Source organism: Larimichthys crocea, chromosome XVIII (assembly GCF_000972845.2).
Source record: "Larimichthys crocea isolate SSNF chromosome XVIII, L_crocea_2.0, whole genome shotgun sequence".
In the NCBI taxonomy this organism is placed as follows: domain Eukaryota; kingdom Metazoa; phylum Chordata; class Actinopteri; family Sciaenidae; genus Larimichthys; species Larimichthys crocea.
The window spans coordinates 2,992,997-3,006,904 of record NC_040028.1 but is presented as its reverse complement, the minus strand read 5'-3'; the positions used below and the strand labels follow the sequence as shown (position 1 = coordinate 3,006,904).

At 40.0% G+C, this 13,908-nt stretch overlaps 1 protein-coding gene across 1 annotated transcript in view; it reads left to right on the top strand.

Moving 5' to 3' along the window:
• Nucleotides 1-1,030: 1,030 nt before the first annotated feature.
• ubxn4 (UBX domain protein 4) overlaps nt 1,031-13,908 on the top strand; it is a 53,183-nt gene continuing 40,305 nt past the window's right edge. Inside the window, exons 1-6 of the mRNA XM_019274446.2 lie at nt 1,031-1,284; nt 1,942-2,044; nt 2,863-2,891; nt 4,596-4,714; nt 5,867-5,984; nt 7,601-7,709. Coding sequence (XP_019129991.1) covers nt 1,203-1,284; nt 1,942-2,044; nt 2,863-2,891; nt 4,596-4,714; nt 5,867-5,984; nt 7,601-7,709 — 560 coding nt within the window. The 5' untranslated portion in view covers nt 1,031-1,202. The remainder of the gene's footprint in view (nt 1,285-1,941; nt 2,045-2,862; nt 2,892-4,595; nt 4,715-5,866; nt 5,985-7,600; nt 7,710-13,908) is intronic.

Genomic DNA, 13,908 nt, shown 5'->3' with positions numbered 1-13,908 from the left:
ACAAGCTGGTACATTAAACAAACCATGTGTGGGGGGAGACGATCATACAAGGTTTAAATTTTGACTTCAGAATGTATTCTCTCCAAAGTCAGTTTTTATTCCTCCACACCATCGACTATCTGTCTTCATAATGCTAGTTTTCTGTCAGTCAAGACAAATACAGCAGAGCTTTGTCTGGGGTCAGCTGTTGTCCACCTCCTTCATGTTCACAACATCGTTCTACCATTTCTCAAAAAGGTGAAGCTACCTGGATAGATCATCATCAATAATAATAACAACAACAAGACTCCTGTTGGACTCCTATCACCTTCATAGTCTGTACATGATCTGTACCTACAGATACTAAATACCAGCAGATAGTATAAACTGTTTATTACTGAATGCTTGGAAAGAAAACATTCTGTAATAAAACTCTTGGTACCCAAATTTCCCCAATTCTCAAACACTTGTTATGGACACATAACATATTTGTCACTGTATTGTGAAAACTATCAGAGGATACTACATAATGAAATAGACAGTCCACTTAAATGATCCTTTCTAAATGAAAAGGGGATAATTTGGGTCTTTTGGAGTGGGGTTATGTTGTACTTACACAGAGTCAGTAGACAGCAGTTAAAAAGAGAAAAAAAGAGAATAAAAGAAGACATAAATTCTGCAGTAGTAGTAGTCAACGCAGGTGTTTTCTAAAGGTACTAATTACGACTTGCAGTGAACCAATATGCAGCACAGTAGCATGCTGTCTCTGTTTGACCTAAATGGAATGAAGCCTTATGTATCATTGGTAACATTTGTGTTTACCCTACTATTTCATGGCAGAACGGCTCCTTTGAAAGGGGTCTATTGGGATGGATACCAATCAATACCCAATGTTCAGGATGCCTGGGATTTTTTTACATTTCAACTCCTCCTTCCTGTACATGTCCTGTCTGAACGTGGCGCTTAACGTGGGCTGACCTGTCCTTCAGAGAACCACCAGGGGGAGATCGAGATATTCTGGCTTTATTTATGGAGCCGTCATGCCGTTCATCTTTTTTACAGTCATTGGTTTGAGGTGACGCTAGCAGTCACGTGACCTTCGTGTTTGTTCTCGCTCCTGCTGATCACCAGTGCTCGGTCTTCAGGCTCGGAAGTAGACGGCGACCGGCTGACTCTTGAGTTGATGTACCATAGCTGGATAACAGCGTCACCAGATCGTGAAGATGCGTTGGTTTGAGGGCTCCATTCCTGACGCCATTAACTCAGCCAAACAGCGCAGCTGCGTCTTTGTGGTTGTCATCACAGGTACGCGCAAGTGCGTGTGTGTTGGTTTCGAATAGCAGGCTAGCGCTAGCTAGCTAGCTCGCTAACGCTAGCCTGCATAGAGTGAGTAATAATGAAGCACTGCTAGCCTGTTAGCCAGCTAGCACGGTGAGCCAGCCCGTTCTAAAAAACATAATTAGTGTCGTGACGCGTGTTTGAGGGAAATGAGCCACCTGAAGCGGGAACACAGACACGTAGTAACCTAACAGTGATAGACAATGTCGTGCTAGATGTTAGTGTTATCGGCCTGTGTAACGTCACTGTAAGACATGGCTGTGTTTACAGCAGATAACCTAACAGGATTAACGGAACGCTCCAAACTGAACATGTTCGCTTGTTTTTGTAGGCCAGCTCATTCGTGCAATAAATGTGTTATTGCTGTGAGATTAGTCGGATTGTGATTGGGCAGATCTGGGCTGACAGGATCACACACAGTTCACACAGTCAACAGAGGTGTAGCCAGGTAAATGAAGACGTCACCACTTTGAGCTGGGTTATTATTACATCACAGACTCGAACCATGCAGTGGCGGTTTAGATGAACTTTGTTTGACCATAGCAGCCCTTTAGAAAGTGTTGGTTTGATGTATACACAGTGAGCTGCACTACATGACTCATCACTGTTACTGTGTGTTCTCAGGGGACGATGAACAGTCAGCGCACCTGATGTCCAGCTGGGAGGACCACAACGTTTCAGAGGCAACGCACACCAGTTGTGTGGCCATCAAAGTCGATGCTAAGAGGTACTCGTATGTTAAAAGCATAGTGCATAACACTGACATTTTGTGGCAATGGAAGAAACTGTCTTTGAGATATTTCCATAAGTAAGCACTCACCACTGTGTTCAATAAGCAAAATATCATGTCCCACAGCTGGAAGTGATTACAACATAAACTAAACAGTTTCCAGTTTGCACCGGACATCGAGTGTTATTAGATGGACTTAAAGATGGAATCTTAAGTAAAATTTTACCCAACTAATTAGTTTCAAAATTTGGTTCACGTTATGTTAGGAAGATTATTGTCCATGTTGGGGGATTGTTTTTGGTTACACATGGATAATCCAAGTTGACAATACAGGACAAAGATTGCTCAGTCTTCTCAGTTAGCTGACTTAACTGTATGAAACCATGTACAATGAAATGTATGTTAGCTTTTATTATACTCCCCTTTACATGTCTCTTTATTGGTCTTCTATGAAACTAGTGTAACTTTAAATTACAGCTTAAATAACGATGTTTGTCATTTATTTCTAAGCCTGTGATTTGGCTGACCTCAACAAATCAGTACCTTCCCTTGTGCAAAAAAAAAAAGCAAAGCAAAACAAAAGACATAACGTATTTCTTAGTTGCCTTTGCCTTTGACTACATTATAAATATTTAATCCTTCATTAAATTCCATTCCACTTCTCTCATTTCCATCAAAAAAGTAACTTACTTCCACATCTTGATCTAACCAACTTATGTAGTGGAATTCATCTGACACATATCTGATGTAATACATTTAAAAAATAGACGTGTTCATGTGTATGGAGTTTGACCATGTGATGTTTTTCTCCACAGCGAGACGTGTGTGCAGTTCTCCCAGTTGTGTATCTTTTTGCTGTTCTAAATAATAATCATGTGCTATTTTTAATTAAATATGGAGATTCAATGTTTTACACTGTTCTACACCATGGCTGCAGGCGTGACCACAATGCCTCATCAGGGGTCAAGAAAGCACAAACATTTAGGGAAGAAGCTAAATTAAGCACGGGTCAGACTGCATGACATTTTTGTCCTAACATTGCCGCTCTATTTATAAATTCTTGCCATGTCAAAGCAGCAAGACATGACAGACCACATGTTGCTCCCAAATCCAATCATAAGGGCTGACCTCAGGAACAGCAGTGTAAACAAACGGTGTGCATGATACTGGCTGTCTCACTACACACCTGTCGCCCATTGTGGCTCCCAAACAGTCCTGACACATCTGCAGGATCAAATCTGATCAGGCTGATATTGTGTAGTCTGACCCCAGCTTTAGTAACATGTATTAATGGGACATGGATGTATACAGAAGAGCTCAGTGCATCATGGGAAGTCCTCTGGCAGTCTAGGCCTATAGCAGCATAACTGACTGCATATAAAACAGTGTGTATGTGAAAAATGATTTGGTTGCATTGCTGATTGACACTGGCTATGATCTGACAGCAACACATCTGTAATCAGTCAGTGTAGAAAGCATTTAGCTGACAGCTTACAATTTAGCTGGTGATCTCTTTTGCTGGTTAAATTGCCATATGTCAGCGACAGGAGCTCATATCAGCTGTCACTACAATTCTAAATTATATAATTAATTATTCTAGTAATTAACTCATTGGTAGGCCGAAATAAAAGTGCTGTTAATGTTTCTGTGTTTGCTGCCAATGTTATCTGTCAGAGTTAATCTTTTTATTTTGCCTAACCTTTCAGAGCTGGTGAAACAAGATAATTTTTTACTTTCACATTTTTATTTTCATTTGGATATGGAGTGAAATGCTGTGCTGTGGTAAAGAAGAGCAGTGCTGCAGCACAGCAGCTGAAGTAGCCTGATTAGAGTACAGTGAAGAAGAAATGTGCAGTCAGAAGAGTCACATGGCAGCTGTTCAGCCTTGTTTGTTTGGGGATTATGATATTGTGGCTTGGCTGTGGGAGATTGGCATCCATTGGAGTCCAATGTGAAACTAGAAGATGATGTTAATCATTTTTTAATTTTTTTATTTTCTTGAGTTATTGTTTTCATTCTTTTTAGGTATTCTATTTTGAGTTCTGTTCAGGCAGCTGTGGCTCAGGTGGTAAATGGACTGTACTCATATATCTCCTGTCTAGTCTTCTGACCACTGAAAGAGCTTTTACACTACATATCTCATTCACTCATTCATACACACAATAATGCCATTGACTGCCAGGTAAAGTGCCTACTGCTCATCATTTTGGAAGGTAAGTTAGCCCATTGACCTCAGTAATTGAAGAATTATGTCTCTTATTGTTCCTCCAGGCCTAAAGCAGACATGTTGACACTGACCTGATTGTTCTAGGCTTTTGTGACATCTCATCTGTATTTTGATTCTTTTCCTGTTTCATAATTACAACTTTTAATAGAGCATCTCATAATTTTGACTACCTATAAAAATTATAATTTTTATCATTCACCTGACCCCATGGTCTTCAATAAGTATGTATCAGTTAAGAGTGTTACTGTTATTTCTTCTTGCTTCTGTTACTACAAAATGTCAGTTGCTAGGAACTTGTTCCTTAACCCACCTTGTGTGAAGATCCAGTGGTGTGCATACCCTCTAGCTTCTTTATTGGAGAGAATGGGATTCCTCTAGAGGTCATTGCAGGCAGTGTGTCTGCTGAAGAACTGATGAAAAGAATCAACAGAGTCAAGCAGGTACGGACAGAGAGATTGGATTGCCTACACCTTCATTAGTATTAACTGTCTTTCATGTGTTTTGTAGCCATGTTAGCAAGCTGATTGCATTTAGCTTAAATACCTTCTGCCCTCAGGTATAGGCGTACAGATTCTGTCAACATTTTTGTGTTTTACAAGCATAATGACAGCAGCTCATTTAGAGCTCATTCACAGCTTTAACATGTTGCTAATGCTAAATAATATCTTAAACTCACAATCTAAACTATTAAGGTGTTTGGTGATTTGCTATCACCAGACTGCTGTTAGATGCAGCCTATTTTAACACTGTATCCCAAGTCCTCCATCTGACAATATCTGCCTGTCTGGTATAATATGTGGGGCCCGACCATCACTGCTTGCAGCTTTAATTACTGTCATTATTGCTACCATATCTGCTACTGTAATCATTTTGTCATTCATTGTGATTCATTGTCATTTTGTCAGTCATTGTACTTACCTTGTACAATAGGTCTCTGTTGATTTGTCCTGTACACGTGACATCCATTGCATGTCTGTCTGTCCTGGGAGAGGGATCCCTCCTCTGTGGCTCTTCCTGAGGTTTCTTCCACCTTTTTTCCCTGTTAAAGGTTTTTTGTGGGCAAGTTTTTCCTCACTTGAACCGAGGGTCTAAGGACAGAGGGTGTCACTCCCTGTACAGATTGTAAAGCCCTCTGAGGCAAATGTACTTTGTGTATGCTGGTATTGGCATGCCAATGTCATTAAAAATAGGATGATGATCCAACACATGAGCTACTCCCACTGAAGTTACTGAATCTTCATGGTGTTATTTCTGGTAATGATCGGGGCGGCAGTAGCTCAGTCCATGGGGACTTGGCTTGGGAACCGGAGGGTGGCCGGCTCAAGTCCCACATAGACCAAAAATATGGAAGGTGGACTCACTGGGTGCTGGTCTGGCTGGCTGCCCATCACTCCACCATCTCTCTCTACATTTGCATGTCTATGCCGTTGTACTGCATGTGTGTGTGTCCGGGTTAAAATGCATGTAAATAAAAAAAATAGAGTGAAAAAATAATTTCCCCATCGAGGGATTAATAAAGTATATCTTCTTCTTCTTCTTCTTCTTCTTCTTCTTCTTCTTCTTCTTCTTCTTCTTCTACTGGTTTTTGACAGATGCATGCTCAGCAGATTGGAAGTGGGTCAGTGTTACCAGAGGCAAGTGTGCCTGTGGAGAGTCAACGTGACAACACAGCCACAGAAGAGCCTGCAGCGGTATCAGGAACAGGGAAAAGTGAGTGATCACACTCAGCACATCACAATCAGATCAATTTTACAGCCCTGTTTCCAAAAATGTTGTCACCATGTATAAAATGTAAATAGAAACAAAATGTGATCATGTGAGAAACATTGAAACGCCATATTAAATTTAATATAGCAAAAGACAGTGGTAACAAAAGACTGGAGAGGTAACTGGCAACAGGTTAGTAACATGACTGGGTCTAAAAAGAGCATCCAGAGAGGCTGAGTGTTTGTGAAGTAAAGATGTGGAGGGGTCTACCACTCTGTGAAAGACTGCGACTGCAGTGTAACAATTTATGAATAATGTCTCTTAATGTAAAATGGAACAAGGCTAAAAACTAGTTGTGGATGGCTGTGATCTTTAGGCTCTCAGACAGCACAAGATCAGTGCATGGGTTATGGAACACTTCAAACCATTGTCTGTGAACACACTTCATCTCTACTTTCACAAATGACAGATGAAACTCGAGCATGCAAAGAGGAAACGACACTGCGTTCTGTGGGCACAAGCTCATTTAACATGGACTGAGGTGAAGTGGTCTGATGAGTCCACATTTGGATTTCTGTTTGGAGATCATGGACGCAGCGTCCCCCTGGCTAAAGAGGAGAGGCACCATCAAGCTTGTTATCAGCATACAGTTCAAAAGCATCCGCGATGGTATGGGGGTGCATTAGGGCACAAGGCATGATGGGTAACCTGCACAAGGCTCCATTATTGCTGAACTATATATACAGGTTTAGGAGCAACATATGTTGCCAAGTGGACAACGTCTTTGTCATGGCTGGCATTACTTATTTTATCAGGATGAAGTCAAACCACATTGTGCATGTATTCAAACAGCATGGCTCTGTAGTCAAAGAGAGAAATGTTTGGCACATTATGAAATGTCAAATATGACACTGAAGCAGCTGACATTCTACATTAAGTAAGAATATGAAAACATCTCACTTTGAAGATTAGAGCAAAGTCTCAGTTCACAGATGCTTTCAGAGTGTCAAAAGAAGAGCACAGTGGTAAACATGTTGCTGATATCAGATTCATAATGGGCACATCATTTTCAAAGACAGTCACATTTTTTCAGTCTTTGTGTTATTTTTAATAAATACCACCCAATAACACTTCACTATTTTGTTCCCTTTAGTTCTTTTCAACCTACTGTGACCATCAGTAACCTCATCGAAAATGGTCTTTAAATCCCAGAAGTACATTAACCAAACAAAGGTTCAAAATTGTTTGTAAAATTAAACTTTGAAATGAATTCAGAGGTATTTAGTCATTGGGCAGCTCTGGCTAGTTTTTCCTAGCTTTCATAGTGTGACGTAACACAATACAGCTAATCTACAGTTTCGAATAATCCGCACGCATTCAAACCAGTAACAGTATTCCAGTATCCACAATAGCTCCCAGTGATGATAATCAGGCCATCCATGTTCTCTGGCAGGCAGAGACAACCTTTAGGATTGCATACAGAATATATATCCAGATATATAAACTGGATGAGGATGGATAGACTGTAATGCTTTGTGCTGACACTTTCAATGAATTAGTGTAACCCAGTACTTCCTGTTTGTGTTTCTCTAATTACGTACCATCCATCTCAAACACAGAAGGTGATGGCAACCTTTCAGCCCCAGTGTCTCTTGCAGAGAATGCATCTTCAGATCCTGCTACTCAGTGTTCTCAGAGTCAAGAAGACCTGGAGGCTAAGGTGGAAAGGTAGGAGCACACGTATGTATGTTCTAGACAGAACAAGTGCTTTGTGTTGGGACTAGTTCATACTAAAGATATAATCTCTCAAACAACAGTTAATAAACACATTTACTATTCCTAACAGACTAATCATCCAGATAAGAATTATACTGAAGAGTCCTAAACATTAGAAACACTTGTGTCATTATAATGGAGTCAGATGAAACAATCTGACTTAAAACTGAGCAGCTTCACAAACATCATTACAGAGCTGTAAAAAAGCCTCCACAGGAAATCTAACATTACTTACGGAATTCTGACTATTATTTTAGGTTTTTAATAAATTCCAAAAAAGAATTCCATCTAATTAAACTTTGAATAGCTACACCAACCAATGACATGAGCCTGATAATTAACCAATCGGCCTACAGTCCAGTCCAGTCCAGAAATCCAGAATCTTAACTGTAACTAGACATTTTCTAAAGAAATTTTGAGTGTGCCTGACTCTTGCCCCGTCGCCCCCATACATTATTACTGACACTGTCAGACAACTTCAAATTAAGTGCCAATAACTGTTAAAATGGCCGTTGCTGGGCTTCTGCCTTCTGACTCTTATTTTGAAAATAGCCCCTCCCCCACTCTTATTTTGAAAATAGCCCCTCCCCCCTCTCCTCCCTGTGTGTGTCTGAGTGTCTGAGTAATTAGTCACAGGTGCGTGCGTGCTCACTCCCTCTGTCCCCTGAGCAGATACACTCTTCTCAAAATAACATGGGAATGTATGAGGCTGTGGGAAGAGACTAGTCAGTCAATTAGTGTGTAGTGGGCCAAAACTATAACAGTGACAGCTTCAACAGTGTTACCACTGCGACCGCCTCAAATTTTCCTACGTTTTGAGGGTATAATCACGTGCATTTGAGGCCACAATAGTCGAATATGTTTCATTTTTTCACTGATCGTTGTCTCTCTTCTCCACTGATGACATCACGCACTCTAGCTTTTGAAAGTTCTCGCAATACACACCCATTAGTTTTTCTTGGTGTGGTTTTTGGCGATTTTTGGCAAAACCGTTTGCCGAAACTCTTAGAAAAGTCATAGCACACCATTCCCGACCGAGCCGGTCGCTTTGACACCCTGTTTGTGTATGTGCGACAAAAGCTCTGGGAGGAGAAGCGAACCGAAAAAAACACAATAGAAAAGGAATTTTCTATTGTGTGCCTGTTTTTGAGGCACAATAGAAAAGGAATTTTCTATTGTGTGCCTGTTTTTGAGGCACATTTTCAGTGTGCCTGACTCTGGCCCCGTCGTCCCCATGCATTATTACTGACACTGCTCAGCAAATTTAGTACTAGAAAAGAAATTTTGAGAGTGACGAGTGGGCTGTTGCTGGGGGTCTGTATTCAAAAAGCACACCTCAAACAGTCATTTTTAACATGTTTATTTAGACACAGGAGCAGCTAGCGCTTACGTGCTAGCAATTAGCAATAGCATTTTAGCATTAACATGTTAACGATGATGGACTAGCAGTTAACATTAGCATGTTAGCATTAGCATGTTAACGCTGATGGGCTAGCAGTTAACATTAGCATGTTAGCATTAGCATGTTAACATTAGCATGTTAACATTAGCATTTTACCATTAGCACGTTAGCATTAGCATGTTAACGCTTATGGGCTAGCAGTTAACATTGGCATTTTAACATTAGCATGTTAGCGCTGATGTGTTGATAGGATAACAGTTAACATTAGCATGTTAGCATTAGCATGTTACCATTAGCATGTTAACGCTGATGGGCTAGCAGTTAGCATTGGCATGTTAGCATTAGCATGTTAGCGCTGATGCACTAGCGGTTAGCATTAACATGTTAACATTAGCATTATAACATTAGCATGTTAGCATTAACATGTTAACATTAGCATTTTTAACATTACCATGTTAACGCTGATGGGCTAGCAGTTAACATTAGCATGTTAACATTAGCATGTTAGCATTAGCATGTTAGCGCTGATGGGCTAACAGTTAGCATTAGCATGTTAGCATTAGCATGTTAGCGCTGATGTGCTAACAGTTAGCATTAGCATGTTAACATTAGCATGTTAACGCTGATGGGCTAACAGTTAACATTAGCATGTTAGCATTGTCATGTTAGCATTAGCATGTTAACATTAGCATGTTAGCATTAGCATGTTAGCATTAGCATGTTAGCGCTGATGTGCTGATAGGCTAACAGTTAGCATTAGCATGTTAGCATTACCATGTTAACATTAGCATGTTAGCGCTGATGGGCTAACAGTTAACATTAGCATGTTAACATTAACATGTTAGCGCTGATGTGTTAACAGTTAACATTGGCATGTTACCATTAGCATGTTAGCGGTGATGGGCTAACAGTTAACATTAGCATGTTAGCATTGGCATGTTAGCATTAGCATGTTATCATTAGCATTTTGGCATTAGCATGTTAGCGCTGATTCGCTAGCATGTTATCATTACTATGTTAGCATTAACATGTTAACATGAGCATGTTAGCATTAGCATGTTAACGCTGATGCGCTAGCAATTAACATTACCATGTTGGCATTACCATGTTAACATTAGCATGTATTTAATTCCTAGTGGCTAATGGTAATTATCATTAACATGTTAACGAGCTAGCTGCTCTGCTGTCTCTGTCTGCCATTTTAGACAGACAAGTTCAAATTAAGTGCCAAGAACTATTCTAAAATGGCTGCCGCTCGGCTTCTGGTGGCCCCTCCCCCCTCTTCTCCTTCACGCAGGCTGAGGTTGCCAAGCAACCAGGACCTAATCAGCAGCAGCTGATCTGCACCTGTTAGAATGTCAGTTAGAGACTGAGAGAAAATGCTGAGAACTCCTCTCGAAAAGGAAGGACTTTTGGCCAAACCGTAATTCCAATCATTGAACCGGCTTAACCTGAGGCACGATGAGACCTTCCTGATCGTTTTACATATTCGTTTTTGTGTCCATAAATGAAGAAAGTGGCCCTCAGGAGCAAGAGAGAGAAACGTTACTTCTGCCTTTCTCCAGAAAATTTCGCTCCTTTTTTAACATTGGAGTCTATGAGGCTGTTGGCGGGAGTAGTCGATCAATTAGCATCAGGAGCCAAAACTATATGTCTGACAGCTTTGGCAGGCGAATGTGAGTGATACAACAAATTTTGCTACGTTTCTATGTAGAAATCGTGTCTGTAGTGGGGCATTTGAGGCCACGGTAGTGAAATCCGTTTTATTTTTTCACTGATTGTTCCTCCCTCCCCCCACTCTAGCGATGACATCACTCACTGTAGCTCTGGAAAGTTCTCGCAATACACACCCATTCATTTTTTGGCTTCGTTTTTCTGGATTTTTGGCAAAACCGTTTGCCGAAACTCTTAGAAAAGACAAGCCATCGATTCCCGGCGAGCCGGTCGTTTTGATACCCGTTTTGTGTATGTGCGACAAAAACCTGGGAGGAGAAGCGAACCGAAAAAACACGGAAGAAACGGAAGACGAATAATAACTAGAAAATTCCCGCAGAAATTTTGAGAGTGACGAGTGGGCTGTTGCCGGGGGTCTGTAGTCAAAAAGCACACCTCAAATAGTAATTTTTAACATGTTTATTTAGACACAGGAGCAGCTAGCGCTGCCGCGCAAGCATTGACTTACGGTGTTGACAATTACCATGTCTTTAATTTTTAGTGGCTAATGTTAATTAATATGTTAGCATTTGCATTAATTTTAGCATTGGCCGCTAATGTTACCAGTTAGCATGTCTTTACAGCTAACGCTAATGAGCTAGCTGCTCTGCTGTCTCTGACGTGCTAGCAATTACATGTATTTTACTGACTGAAAATGGATGGCTAGCATAACGTGCTAGCAGTTAACATTAGCATGCTAGCATTAGCATGTTTATCATGAGCATGTATTTAATTCTTAGTGGTTAATAGTAATCAATAAGCATTAGCAGGTTACCATTACCAGGTTAGCATTAGCATGTTAACATTAGCATGTTAACATTAGCATTATTTAATACTAATGGCTAATGCTAACGTTAAACAGCTAGCTGCCTGCTGCATTGTCTGTCATTTTAGACAGACAACGCGCTAGCAATTATCATTAGCAGGTTAGCTTTAGCATGTTAACATGAGCATGTACTTAATTCCTAGTGGCTAATGTTAAAACATTAACATGTTAGCAATGATCATGTATTTAATTCTTCGTGGCTAGCTCATTCTAGCGCAGATGGCTAACAATTAACATTAACATGGTAGAATTGCATGTATTAATCTTTGTGCGATGCAGTTAACATTAGCATGTTAGCATTATCATATTAGCAAGTAGCATGTATTTGGTTATTCGTGGCTAAGGGTAATTGCTAGCGCGACGTGCTAGCAAGTAGCTTAGCATGTTAGCAGTTGTCATGTAATAAATTCTTAGTGGCTAATGCAATTGCTAGTGTTGACGCGCTAGCAATTACCTTGCAGTAATTTTAGCTTTGGCCGCTAATGTTAACAGTTAGCAGTCTTTACAGCTATTGCTAACGCGCTAGCTGCTCTGCTGTCTTTGGCGCATTAACAATAATATTACCATATTAACATTAGCATGTATTCTTAGTGACTAAAAATTATGGGCTAGCACTGACGTGCTAGCACTTAACATTAGCATGTATTCTTAGTGACTGAAAATGAGTGGCTAGCACTAACGTGCTAGCAATTAACATTAGCATGTTAGCATTAACATGTTAGCATAATCATGTATTAATTCTTAGTGGCTAATGTTAATTAACTAGCAGGTTAACATTAACATGTTAACAATGATCATGTATTTCATTCTTAGTGGCTAATGCTAATTAACATTAGCATGTTAACAATAACATGTTAGCAATGATTATGTATTTAATTCTTAGTGGCAAATGCTAATTAACATTAGCATGTTAACAATAACATGTTAGCAATGATCATGTACTTAATTCCTAGTGGCTAATGTTAATTAACATTAACATGTTAACATTAACATGTTAGCAAAGATCATGTATTTAATTCTTCGTGGCTAATGCTCATTGCTAGCGCAGACGGCTAACAATTAACATTAACATGTTAGAATAGCATGGTATTTAATTATGTGTGGCTAGTGCTAATTAACATTACGCATGTTAGCATTAGCATATTAGCAAGTAGCATGTATTTGGTTATTTGTGGCTAATGCTAATTGCTAGTGTTGACACGCTAGCAATTACCATTTGCAGTAATTTTAGCTTTGGCCGCTAATGTTAACAGTTAGCATGTCTTTACAGCTAGTGCTAACGCGCGAGCGTGCTCTGCTGTCTTTGGCGCGCTAACAATAATATTACCATATTAACATAGCATGTATCTTAGTGGACTAAAAATTAGCATGTTAACTTAACAGTATTTAATTCTAGTGGCTAATACTAATTAGCTTTAGCAGGTTAACATTAACATGTTAACAATGATCATGTATTTAATTCTTAGTGGCTAAATGGGATGTAACGATACACCAACTCACGACTCGATTCGAGTCACGATTTTTTTGTTCACGTACGATTTTTTTCACGATTTATTAAAATCAAAATAAGCTACAGACAAATTATGACCAAATAAAATACTTTTATTTGTAGGAAAAAATCTCTCTTTACAGAACTCTCAAACAGTTTGTTTTCTTATTAGGGCTGCCAGCAAGCAGCGGATTGACCATTACCTTTCAGCTTGAAGTATGAGCTAACTGAAAGTAAAAAAAAAAAAGATGATAGCTCATTTACCCTTTAATGAGAGTCCACGGCCTCAGGAAACGGCGAGGTCCGGGCGCTGTAAACACAGAGCCGGTCGCGTCGTGTGTGTGTGTGTGTGTGAGAGAGAGAGAGAGAGAGAGAGAGAGAGAGGAGGAGAGAGAGAGAGAGAGAAGACTGTGTGTGTTGTTGTGTGTGTGTGTGGTTGTGGTGTGAGTGAGAATAGAGAAGAGAGAGAGAGAGACGGTGTGTGTGTGTGTGTGTGTGTGTGGTGTGTTAGGACTGGTAAACTATTCGAATTTCGAATATATTCGAATATGATAAAATATGTATATTCGAAACGTAAAAATTAATATTGACGGCATCCATCCCACTTTGGATGGAGCAGCTCTCATATCTAGACATATGGCCAAGTTTATTAGCTGACCAAAACCATGTCGACAACCCAGAGTTGAGACCAGGAAGCAGAGCTGCAGTCTTACACGCTTCT